Source organism: Photinus pyralis, unplaced genomic scaffold (genome assembly GCF_008802855.1).
Source record: "Photinus pyralis isolate 1611_PpyrPB1 unplaced genomic scaffold, Ppyr1.3 Ppyr1.4_unclustered_Scaffold1942, whole genome shotgun sequence".
Classification (NCBI taxonomy): Eukaryota; Metazoa; Arthropoda; class Insecta; order Coleoptera; family Lampyridae; genus Photinus; species Photinus pyralis.
In genome coordinates, this window is record NW_022171108.1 from 508 (window position 1) to 13179 (window position 12672).

General features: G+C 34.6%; 1 protein-coding gene across 1 annotated transcript; it reads left to right on the forward strand.

The window, feature by feature from the left end:
• Positions 1 to 731: 731 nt before the first annotated feature.
• On the forward strand, positions 732 to 3873 carry LOC116181770 (the record flags this gene model as incomplete). The annotated part of the gene is given in 1 exon segment (XM_031502198.1): positions 732 to 3873. A coding segment is annotated over 1 exon segment (3142 nt), but the record flags the coding sequence as incomplete, so codon positions are not given.
• Between the last annotated feature and the right edge of the window lie 8799 nt (positions 3874 to 12672).

A 12672-nucleotide genomic window follows, 5' to 3' on the forward strand; every position in this document is an offset into this window, starting at 1 on the left:
ATTAAATTTATGTATTGTAACGATACTTTATTTCATACTGTCCGCTATACAGTAGATTACATCATTCATTTGAGTCCGGAAAGTGATCTATTACATCACAAGGCCGGAAAGTGTTGCGTAGCAACTGATAATTTTCTGACAAGAAGAAACGTCAAATTTATTTAAGATGATAGCTATTTACATTATCATTCGAAAGCTTAAGACTACTAATTATACAATTAGAAATCTCACTAATTTTAATAGTGGACACACCCCCATCGCTGGGGACTGTGGTGGTGGAAACCTCTTGCCACCTTCTCAACCATATTCTTGGGGCGAATATTGCAATAATTTCTGCACAAGCTCAAAAAATTCACTCCATCGCACTTACTAATGACTGCAAATACGTCTACATCTACCGTGAGTTTTTGTGTCCTGATGAATCCGAAATTAAAAAGTTGTACAATTAGGTGTCATCTAACCTTTACTAAAAGGTAATCTTCTGTAGGCGCTGTCAACTTGACATATTTGGAAATGTTCGCGTTTACATTTATCATGGTTTTGCACATTGAATCTTTGGACCACAATGTAGAACTAGAGAACTTTTTGGCCTAGAAGGTATTCCATTAGTTTAAAGAAGGCTTGTTAGCCCTAATTATTTTCTTACTAAATAACTACTGCAGTATCGTCCTAAATTTTTAGTAGAAATTTTGTTATTTCGGCTATCCATAGGTATATATATATATATATGTAAATTGGAGCGTTGTTAGACCCAAAAGATCAACAAGACAAGTTATTGTTGGCAACAAAAGCAATACGGAACTGACGGGAAGTATTAAAGCTGTTGAAAAGCGCGTATATGCACACGTATATAAATTAGATCCGGAAACAACTGAAGACATGGTACGGAACTATCTTCGCACAGAGTTTCCTGAAGTAATATGCGAAAAGCTATCATCCAAGCACCCTGAGTATTACTCTTCATTCAAAGTAACCGTCCTAGAAAAACACCTCTCCAAAATCATGGATCCTGCAACGTGGCCTGTGGGAACATGCGTGAATCGTATTTTTTATGAAAAAAGCCTCACACTCTCCAAAAGAGTAACAAGTCCTAGGGGGTGTGGTGGGAATCGTGCTCTCAATCTAGAGATCCTACATATAAATATCCAATGTCTCACAAATAAATTGATAGAATTTGAATCTTTTATTTGTGATAAAAGTTATGACATTATCTGCATCAGCGAACACTGGTTCACTGATTGCCGTATTTTGGAAAACTTAATTATTGATAAGTGGCAGGTCACCTCCTTATTCTGTAGGACAAAGATGGTGCATGGCGGTGTTCTCATCTTCAGCAAAAAGGATCGCATTGCGACGGCATTAACCCACATCAATAATGCATCAATTGAGCTACATTGTGAAGTATGTTGCATTCAATTAAACTGCAAGACCGTTATAGTTACTATGTACCGTTCTCCAGCAGGGGATTTCGAAGTCTTCTGTGACAATCTTGTCCGTGTTTTGGAAATGATCCAGTCTTATCATACAGCCATTGCTGGGGACTTTAATGTTCTTTTTGGAACAAACTGCCATAAAGCACAAGTTGTGAATGATATTATGACGTCATACGGATTTATTCAGACCATTCGCTCTCCTACGCGCAGAACAAACTGTCTGGATAACATCTTTATAAATTTTTCTCTGGAAAATTACTCAACAGATATCGTCGAATCTGGCATATCGGACCACTTAGGCCAATCCATCAAGCTGAAAACTGAAAATAAAAATCGACCTAACGTATACGCTGCTACGACTTATCGACCTATAACACCACAAGGATCTGAAATTTTTTTTGCAATGATGAAGGAATGGGATGACGCTATTCTACTAAATAATAACGTTTGTCCTCATTCCAGATTTTCCACCTTTTTTAATGCGGTACAACATTTCTACATGCATAGCTACCCACTCAGAAAGTTGAGTACGCGACGCCAAGATAATGGAATCAAGTGGTTTAACGAAAACCTGGCAAAAATACGGAGTAATTTGCAAATGATTAATAGTTTATATTCAAAATATGGTTCCGACAAATTACTGCAAATGAAAAGGACTCTGACTTCCCAATATAAGAAACAGCTACAAGCGGCTAAAATAAAGGCAAATGACACGTACATCAAAAATTCACAAAATAAGTTCAAAGCAGCTTGGGACATAATCAAATCATTTCGACAACAAAAGGTGAACGCAGATACTCAATTAACAGCGACGCTATTTAACTCACACTTCATCAGTGCAGGAAGCAAAGCAACAAATCCGACAACATCCGTGGACCAAATTTGTAACAGAGTCGACTCTTCTGCTACAAGTGAATTCGACTTCAACAATGTGTCTCAGGTGGTAGTGCGCGATGTGCTACATAAATTAAGAAACTCCAATGCTAGGGATATCTTTGGCTTCAATACCAAACTTATTAAAAGAAATATATCGCTTTTCGTGAAACCGCTGACGACCATTGCCAATATGATTATAAACACTAATACTTTTCCGGATCTAATGAAAATAGCATTAGTACTCCCTATATTCAAGAAAGGTGATACAGAGAGCATGGACAATTACAGACCAATTTCGATCCTGCCTGTACTGTCAAAAGTGTTTGAAAAAATACTATGTGACCAAATCATCAAATACTTAGAAACCAACTATCTCTTACATGCCCACCAGTACGGTTTCCGAAAAGGAAAAAGCACTTCAGACGCGATCATCAACCTTACTACTAAAATTCTAAATAGTTACGAGAAGAGCCAGTACGCAATCGTGTCTTTTGTAGACTTCTCTAAAGCATTCGATTGTGTAGTGCATAACATTATTATTAGAAAGCTGAGATTGATTTATAAATTTAGTGATGCAAGTGCAAAGTTAATCTCATCGTACTTAACAAACAGGCTGCAGTGCGTTCGGTTCAACAATGAGACATCTGAACAATTACAAATAACCAGTGGGGTCCCGCAAGGGTCAATTTTGGGCCCACTGCTATTTTTATTATATATTAACGATTTACCGACCATACTTCCTAGTACCGTCAGCTGTATACTGTATGCAGATGATGTTACGCTAATTTCAGCAGACTCTTCTTATCATGTGGCTTATGACAACGTGGTACACGGATTATTAGCTATTAAAAATTGGTGTGCGGTAAATAAACTCGGACTCAATGCGAACAAAACAATAACACTTCCTTTTTCATTAAAACGTGACGCCAATGTGACTGTAAAGTTCACGAAGTTTCTGGGGTGTATGCTGGACTCTCATTTAAACTTTCATGAACATTGCGATTTCGTAAGGGCCAAGTGCAACAAGTCAATTTATGTGTTACGTAGATTAAGTCAAACTGTTTCCCAACAGGTAACAGTGTCCGCATATTATGCTTTAGTACATAGTATCATAAGCTACAGCATATTAGCCTGGGGACATAGTGCATCGGCCTGCACCATATTCAAACTACAACGTAGAGCAGTTCGCGTAGTAGCTGGTCTAGGATACAGGCAAGACTGTCGGCAAGTCTTCATTAAATTACAAATATTGACGCTCCCCTCCGTATACATATTACAAGCTTTGTGCTACGCAAGAGATAGCGTTGACAGTCTCAAATGGAATGGCCAACAACACACGCACAACACCCGTAATAAGGATAATTTAACTATCCAATACTGCCGGCTGACAACGTCCCAGAACGGATGTGAATACCAAGCGAAGACATTATATAATTCTTTGCCTGTAAATGTTAGATGCCTCCCCGCAAAACTATTTAAAGACTGTATAAAGAAATATCTTCTGTCAAAGGCCTTTTACACCTTTGAGGAATTTTGTTCGTCGGTAAAAGCGTTAAGTTTATAACTTCTTATGACCTGTGACATAATATAATCATTTTTGTCTTGTGTTATAGTTATGTAGGAAAGTTAGGTTAAATGACAAGTGTAAATGCAGATACTGCGTAATGGCACATATTAAATATTATTATTATTATATTATTATTATTATTATAATTTGTTTAAGTTGGTTCCATTTGAGATTTTAAAAAATAGGACATTTTGGCGAAGGGCAATCCAAAATTTTCTTTTTTTTTATAAAGGACCAAAAAAAAATTATGTAAAAGGGGAAGAGGTCTTAGCCTGTGCTTCAATTTAAAACTAAACCGCCGGTGCGATATAGTTTCTCTGAAAAACGATTAAATTTTGAGGAAAAAAGGTTATAACAGCGAAATCATTAAATTTAAGGGTATCATAATATATATCATAAACAAAAATAAGTACTTTTGAAGTATAGCCGGTAAAACGAGTAGGGGTTCCATTAAAAAAACGTAAGTTTGATACGCTACTGGAATACAGCACGACTCTGCAGACATATTTTAGAAACATGGCGATAGTAATTGTGCCCAATTTTACTCCTACATTTTTTCGATATCTCTTATGGTAAAAGAATTAAGATCAGAGGGGTCTCAGATCAAACAATAATTGTGGTTTTAAAGTAAACCACAAAATTCCAAAAACTTCTGAAGATAGCCAGAAAAAGCGAAATTTGACGATTTCGTTTTCATTTTTTTCTGATGTTATTTGTACAGATACAACAAATTAAAACATACTTTCTCATTGTCACTTAATGATCTTTACAAGACACTGTTTCTTTTCGGAGAAATTATCATCAACTTTATTTTTTTATATAGCCCGTAAAAAAGTACATACTGTATTGAGTAGCATTTTTTATATAATACAACTAACTATACTACAACTAACACAAAAAAACCAAAGGTTGCAAACTTTTGGTTTCAAAATGATGGTGCCTCCGCGCACAACACCTTAATCGTACTTGGACAAATTTGGTGGAAAGTGGAAAATTTAAAAGATAGGTATTCTTTTTTTTTATTTATTTATTTTTTTTATATAAAAAAAACTATACATAACGAAGCTGGTTGAATGACCACTGATTCAAGCCAAAAAAAAAGGTATTCTTGCAGGATTAGGGCGCTGTGCGTGGGTGCACCATCTTGTTGAACCCAACAGTTTAACAGTTTCTGACTATTAATTTTTGTGTGTGCCGTACATAGTTCTTCAGAAGTAATCGGCATTTTTTGGTTCTTTAAACCATTATAATAACTGTTTAATTGCGGAACTTTTCTCTAATTTGACCATCGTCGTATCTTCTTTGGTTTCGGAGATGCCTATGATAGACATCCTTATCTTGGACGCAGTATATACTTACCACTATCTCAGGGACGGTTCTAGTATAGTACCTACTGTTCTAGCAAACAACGGCGGAAATGTTACTGACTTGAAAAAAACTGGACGGTTAGGAAAGCTCTTCTGACTTAAATCGTTATTGTTTTGTTATTTGCAACATTTTCAATTAACTACCTGCGAAATTAGATCACTCACTAGTAGGCGGGGGACACTTGGTGGCCCGAAGGCCCAATCTTCAAATGGTTTGGTTGAAAAGTTTTAAAAAACTGTTGAACAATTTTGTTCCTTAAGTCATCAAGTATATACACAACGAATTTCGTGAAATTCTCTCCATTTTCGTTTTCCGGCCAAGAAATGCAGTGGAATTTTTTTTTCGAATTTTCAAAAACTAATTTCTGATTCGTGATTTTCATGTTTAAAAACCCCCAGATAGTACCCAATTTCGTCGAAATCAGATTTTTTTCGCATCCTCATTTAGGAGTGCGCCCTTTCGTGGCAGGAATTATGAAATTTTTTTTGCAAAATCGGAAAGGGCATGACCGAAACCTATTCAAAGACGTGCCAACGGAGAGAGAAATGCAAATTTCACCACTTTTTTGGACGTAGCTCCCAAACGAAACACGTTGGACCCTCGGATTATTTGGAAAAAGTGCTTGTTTTGATTCCCTCTACCACCCAATTTTTTTTACATACTTATATGTAACACCCTGTAAATCAACATACATTATCATCATTACACATACCGATTTCACACATATATGTCATCTTTAGGAACGGTACGCCTACTGATGAAGCTGGAAATTAAATGTGTTAAATAAATCTAATTACATTTAAGGTTTGATAATAAATATAAATAAACATTTTTTTGCGTTTGTGTTTACAGAACTGTTAATTTTCCAATTTTCAATAGAGCGAGTACGACAGAGACAGGTTAGAATTTATTATGAGTAAAACAGAAATAGTGTGCTAATGGAAAATACCTACTGATTGTATTTGCACACATTTCGTGAGATCAATTTATGCAATTGATATCGGACGAGACAATTTTACCGATTAGTCAATAAATCGTGGTTCCCAATTTTAAATAGTGAGTGCGACAAATTATAGATTGAATTTTCTTATGAGCAACAGAGATTTGTGATGTCATCGCAGGCGAAGCCATTTTGAAATACGCCAAATTGATATCAATATTGAATACAATTTTAATTAAATTAATTTAATTAAATCCGCTAAATAGAAGATCAAGTCAAAAAGCTAATTAAAAGACGCGAATAATTCTACCTAATAAAGATGAGAATCGCATGGCCGCGCCCACAAATTTGACCGATTCCCCGAATTTTAATTGCTTAAATCGAGTGCCAGAATTGATTAATTGATCAAAATCAAAGCCTAATTTTTTCGAATTAAATTAATTCATTTAAATCCGCGAAACCTCCAGCATAATTGACCAATCAGAGCGCGAGGCCGCGAATTAACTCCGCGAAACCGCGAAACTATAATCAATCAATTAAAGCGCGAATAAAAAGGACCCTGTTTTACGTGGGAAAATTTATGGATACTCTGTTTTAACCAAATTAACGTTACCTAGTTTTGCCAAGCATGGTCATATTATGTTATTAGTGTGTATAGAGATAGGTACAAGAGTTAATAATGTTGAAGTAAGTTGAGGAAGAAAATGAATCTAAACTGAACATCTCGCAGATTTTGAAGCTAAAGTATACACAACATTTACAAATCCATTAGCAAAGTACCATCAAAGGCAGAGGCGCCCTTATTTAAACTTTTTGCTTTTGCGTCTTTCGCATACGTTGAATTTTATGTAGAGGTATTTTAAAAGTACTTGCTTGGGAACAAAATCTAATATGAGTAAAAATATACTTTTTACTTTACAGAAATATATAAAATTTGATTAAACTTCAAATACGTATCATGTAACATGCGATTTTAGTGTCTTATCCAGGCCAGTAAATTCGACAAATTCAATTAAGCCGAGAAGTGCCTATAAGACATTTTTCAGGGATGAAACACGAAAGTGGACGGTTGTGTAATAATCTTGTTTTGATTTGAGCTATATCTCAGTACTCGAAGAAAAACAAAATGAGCAATCTCGCTTAGATTAAAAAGAGCGAAGGAAGTCTGCGAATTTAGACCTGCTTTTGTTGAAAGAAAGAATTTTGTTCTTCTCCCATCGACTTGCAGACGGATGTTTTTTTTTAACTTGTTTTGAAATGGAAATTTATCCCAAAAACCTTAATGAAAATAGACGGAGTGTGACAACAAGAAGTTTTTTACATTAGATTATTTGCAGATTTAACGTTTTTTAAGATATTTTTTTTAACTTTTGTTGTAATTAAACACATACAAAAATTCTTAAGGGATCTACACGGAGTGTGTCACGAAGCAACTTCTGATATTTGGTTATTTGAAAATTGTAGGTTTAAGATATTTTTCCGTTTTGTTGAAATGCAAAATACAAAAAAAAATACAAACAAGTAAAAAGATTTTCGCCCTAAGGCGAGTAAATTCAGCGCATTTTCCATGAATGATCAGTACTTCCCAAAAGGCCATAGCTATGTGCGTTATGTTTTTCCTTACTGGAGGCATATATGGTTAAAATTTCAAAGAAATATCTCCATAAATGAAAAAGTTGGCATTTTGCAGTGTGCGCATGTGCGCATTTGATTTTTGCTATGTGCGATGTGTTTGCCTTTGCTAATGACATTTGTAGTTTTCGGTTTCTACTACATGTGATATGCTTTTCTTTACTAGACGCACCTATGGTTAAAATTTCAAATAAATATCTTCATAAATAAGGAAGTTGGCACTGACTGACTGCGATCTATGCGAAAACGTAGAACAATGAAAACCTACACAAGTAATCTAAAGACAAAGAAATTTTACACAAAGGATGACCTGCACATTTTATCAACTTAAAAGTCTTATCAATTTAAATAAAAGTAATAATTTCGTGATCTCATCTGCCCACATAATTAAACTAAAAGGTGAAGCATCCGTAGCATTACCAATCTTTCCAATAAACATAAAAAGAGCACTAACTATACACAATTAATTAAAAATGAGCTTTCTTTTCATATGTTTGCATAAGGAATCTTTTGTCTTACCCGCCAATTTACCTGAATTTGATAGAAAAGTACGACTATCGAGAAAGACGAATTGAATCATCAGTATTAATTACGATATCTAAAAACGAAAATAGGTACCGAGTGACGTTAAACGACAATAGAATTAATTAAAAATGGTAGGCACCCTCTACAACAATATCGCCTCTATTCGTACACACCTTGGTCGCGCGGTTAACGTAATTACGGACTCGTCGAGTGGTTCTAAATCAAATTAGTTTACTAAGGAAACCAGATCCCGAATTAGATTTATCGCCGCCACTCCTTAAAGCTAAACATATTTTGCCTCTTTTAAAAGACGGCAAATTATTCGACCCCTAAGAGCGTTAAATTCCGTCGAAATATTCTCAAAGGCCAATTCAATTTTACTGAGCTGGAATGTAATATTTCATTATCTATGAAAAAATTGCATTTGACAATAGAGTGAAGCGAGAGGACTGGAACAATTAACTTTCAAAATCAAGATTTTGGTATTATAGCAGCCACATTGAATGTGTATTGATTGTTGCGTTCAATTACTAACAAATGTTTCCATTAGATTTCAGCGTGTAGGTTGGAGCTGGTACTTTGCTATCTCCAGTTTGCTTGATGTTAAACATGTATTTCCAACAATACACTGCTTTCAAAATGTACTTAATTTTGTTTTAAATATACGTCTTAGGTATAAGTAGCTTTAGCGCACTATGAAGAGACAAGTGCGCCTACACGATTTCAACAAACAGCTCGAAAGGATGCTATGTTCTTTCAAACAGAATTAGCACTGCTTTCAAGTCCAAGCTTATGTTCTATCAATGTTGTAACTGTTCTTGGCTGTCCCCATATAAATTAGCAGAGACGAATATCGACAGTTCGATTTCGAAGTGTACTCTGAATTGGATTTCAAACTCTAAATTCAGACTTTTAAGTCAGCGAAGGAAATCGTACATTTCATTCAACCTCAAAGATTTTTCTAGTGGAACTGTCCATTAGTCGCATTGTTCTATTTGAAACGCACTTTCAAACCTCTCCAATCTTGTAATTCTTTTGTGCGAGGTGAATTTCCATCCCCCTAGAATCTAGAACGTTCATTGGTTAGTATCGTTTTCTTTACTTGTTCGATCTGCATGTTTCACTCTCTTTGAATTTTTTCGTGGAATTGTAAAATATTTATGAATTTTCAAGGTGCATACTTTTAATTCTATTTTTTTAAGTTTTCGATTTTTTCTATTCTATTCTGGACTAGATTCTGGATTGTTCTGAAATTTATTTTTTTGATTATCTGGCAACATTAATTCTTGTCCACAGCTTATTATTATAAATTTTAATTTTTCCACAAATTTTTGCAAGAACTCTTCTGAATTTCCAAGGTTCTTCCTGTTTCCTTGATTTCTTCCTAATTTCTTGTTTTGTGAATTTTGCTGACTTTATTAAAGTTTTAAGTTTTATTTTTTTTACATTTTCACTTTTCACCGAATTTTTGCGTTGGATTTCTGAATGCTCAGCTTTTTTCCCTTGATATTTGGTTGATATGTTAAATTTGAAGTTTTCTGAATCTTCATATATTTATTGAAGATTCCAGTTTTTCACTTTTTCTTAACTCCTACGCATTTTCAATCCTCTTAGAACTTTTCCCTGGAGAAAACTTTTTGTGAATTTTTGCAGAGGTAATGCGCTCTGTCCAACACTTTCATAGAAATGCATACCTGATGGCTGATTCAAGTATCGGAATGCCGTATAATTTTACGGGACCATTCATATTCCTACGGAAATCGTTCCTGCATTTTGGAAAACAATGACTTAATGTTATGACACACAATCACGGTCCTTGTTCTGAAGAGGGTGAAAAATAAACAGTAATTGTAGTCATTTCAGTAGTCAGAGAAGTAATAAATATCGGAATAGGCTTCCACAAGAAATAACGGAGCTATATTTGTTAAATGACTATCAAAGAAATATACCTACTGATTACCATTTGACCGTACGAAAGCCATTGTGCACAAACGTTAGCTCACGGTACTCAGAAGGGTGCTGTTCTACTACAATCAGATACAACCACAAAAACAAAAACAGGAATAGTGACAGCACGGCATATAAGATGTACGAGACGAAAATTAAGGTTTGGCATAAATCGGGTAACTCGAATAAAAAAAGCAATCAATTGACGTTAAAAAGCAAATGCAAAATTTTGATTTGATAACGAGTTGTCTATACAAAACGGCAAGCATAAAAATAAACGTAACGTAATTTCAAGAAACTAATTTACAAATCAAAGTAACTAAATATCCCCGTAAAAAAATTAAAATAAACGATGTAATTAAGCTAGCACGAATTAATTCGTAACGACAAAAAGTAACATAGGTACTTAAAATCGGAAGTGTCCGTGTCGAAACGGTCTCGTATGTTATTTCGAAGCAGTTCAACGATTAAAATAGTCTTCAAAAGGTAATCGATAATATTTGCAGTTAAATACTGGAAGAATAAGTAAGTCTTCAAGTTATAATAATTTTTACATACTCCACTGAAACAACTACGTCACTGTCTATGCCAAAATGGCGGATGCATAATGTGCAATCTTAGGCAAACCAAATCCAAATTCCGCGTAGATACTTCTTTACAAATGATATCGATGCAGATCGTAATATTCGTGATGTTCATGTAGAAAACAAAGGAGGAACAGGAAAAAAACCTTGAAAGAAATATTCGATATTAATGGAATGTTGGGCAATAAATCTTAAAATATATACGATATATCCAACGGGATTATAATATATTTAAAATATCCGTATTCAATGAAGCGAGCAACACTACACGAAAAGAAGCGTCACAGAAGATTACAATAAAAAAATCTGAACAAATTAAGATATGCCGATTAAACAAATTAAATAAAGATTTTTCTAATTTTCTCGAAAACGAATCGACCGATTTTAAAAAATCAAACGTTAAAATAAATTACTTCGAAAGACCTTTCAAACAAGCTATTACTTGATACCCTCGTTGATACCACTTGTCATTTAAAATTTTTAACGGAAAGACCCTGGGGGCAGAGGGTGAAAGGGGGCGAAGTAGTTTTTGGTGAAAAAGTCGTTCTCATTGATACATCTTTTGGCGTGTCTCGGCGTATTTTCCTTTAATCAGTGCTGGGAAGTTTCCAAATGAACACCCTGCATGTTATAGGTACTTAATTACATATGGAAAAACAGCAAAATATCTACCTACGCGATCTATTTACAAATAAACTAAATATTCCTTGTCGCAATACCAATTTGTTTTATTTGCCTTGCTAATAATAAATTTATTAATACAGACTGACATAACGAAGGATAAAGAACACGAGTATAAAACTCTGGACTTTTAGCAGTCTTATACCTTATACATAGAGTAGGTAGATTTTTATTACTTTTACATCGAGATTCGACGAATTGTACTTGTTTCCCCAGCGTACAAAATGAAAAACTGTACAAATTGGGACTGTGGGTGTCTCCTATAAGGATATAGAAAATGAGAAAATCAATGATACAAAGTAATTTTGAACGAAATTACTTCTGTCATCCACAAGGTGACATCTTATCTGATTTAAAACAGAATTGAAATAAACTACTTTATGCGCTATTGATCAACGGAACGTAAAAAATTAAAAACTGCTGAATGTCACATACTTTTTTTAGCTTCCTAGCATGTGCTAGGTAGCTATTGCGATAGCCGTTTTTTGAACATTTCAAAATTTCATCAAATGTCGACGTTTTAGACCATTTTAAGCAACTTTTAAAGAATAAAATATTTTTCCGTCTGTATGTACGTACGTACGTACGTATGTACGTACGTACGTACGTTTGTTGGCAATTTTCTGAGAAAACGGCTCGACGGATTTTGTTGAAATTTTGTATATATGTTTAGGCATACCGAACAGAAAAATAACGGGCCGAATTTTTGAAAAAAAATTTTGGAGCGCCGTAACGGCATCGAACTTTTTTTTTCAAATAGCAACCTAAAATTTTTATTCTATTATTTGACCTTATTTTCCTGTGTACAACCTACAAAAAATTGGGCCGGGTTATATTATCAAAAAACGGAGAAAAAAATTGTCAAAGTCAAAAAATTGTGTTGCATATGTGCAAAACGTAACGATCTTGTTTCTGAAGCAATTTAAACGAATAATGTTGGCAATTTTTGGTTTCAGCTAGGAAGCTATTCTGTCAAGAATTTGACACCTGGTTTAAAAGTGTTTCGGCCCCTTTAACTTTTAGCCCTTCTTGTTTGAGACAAATATAGAATTTATTGTGGCTTGTATGTGTACCGGGTGACCCAATAAGACTGTTCCTGGGCCATATTTCGGGAACAGT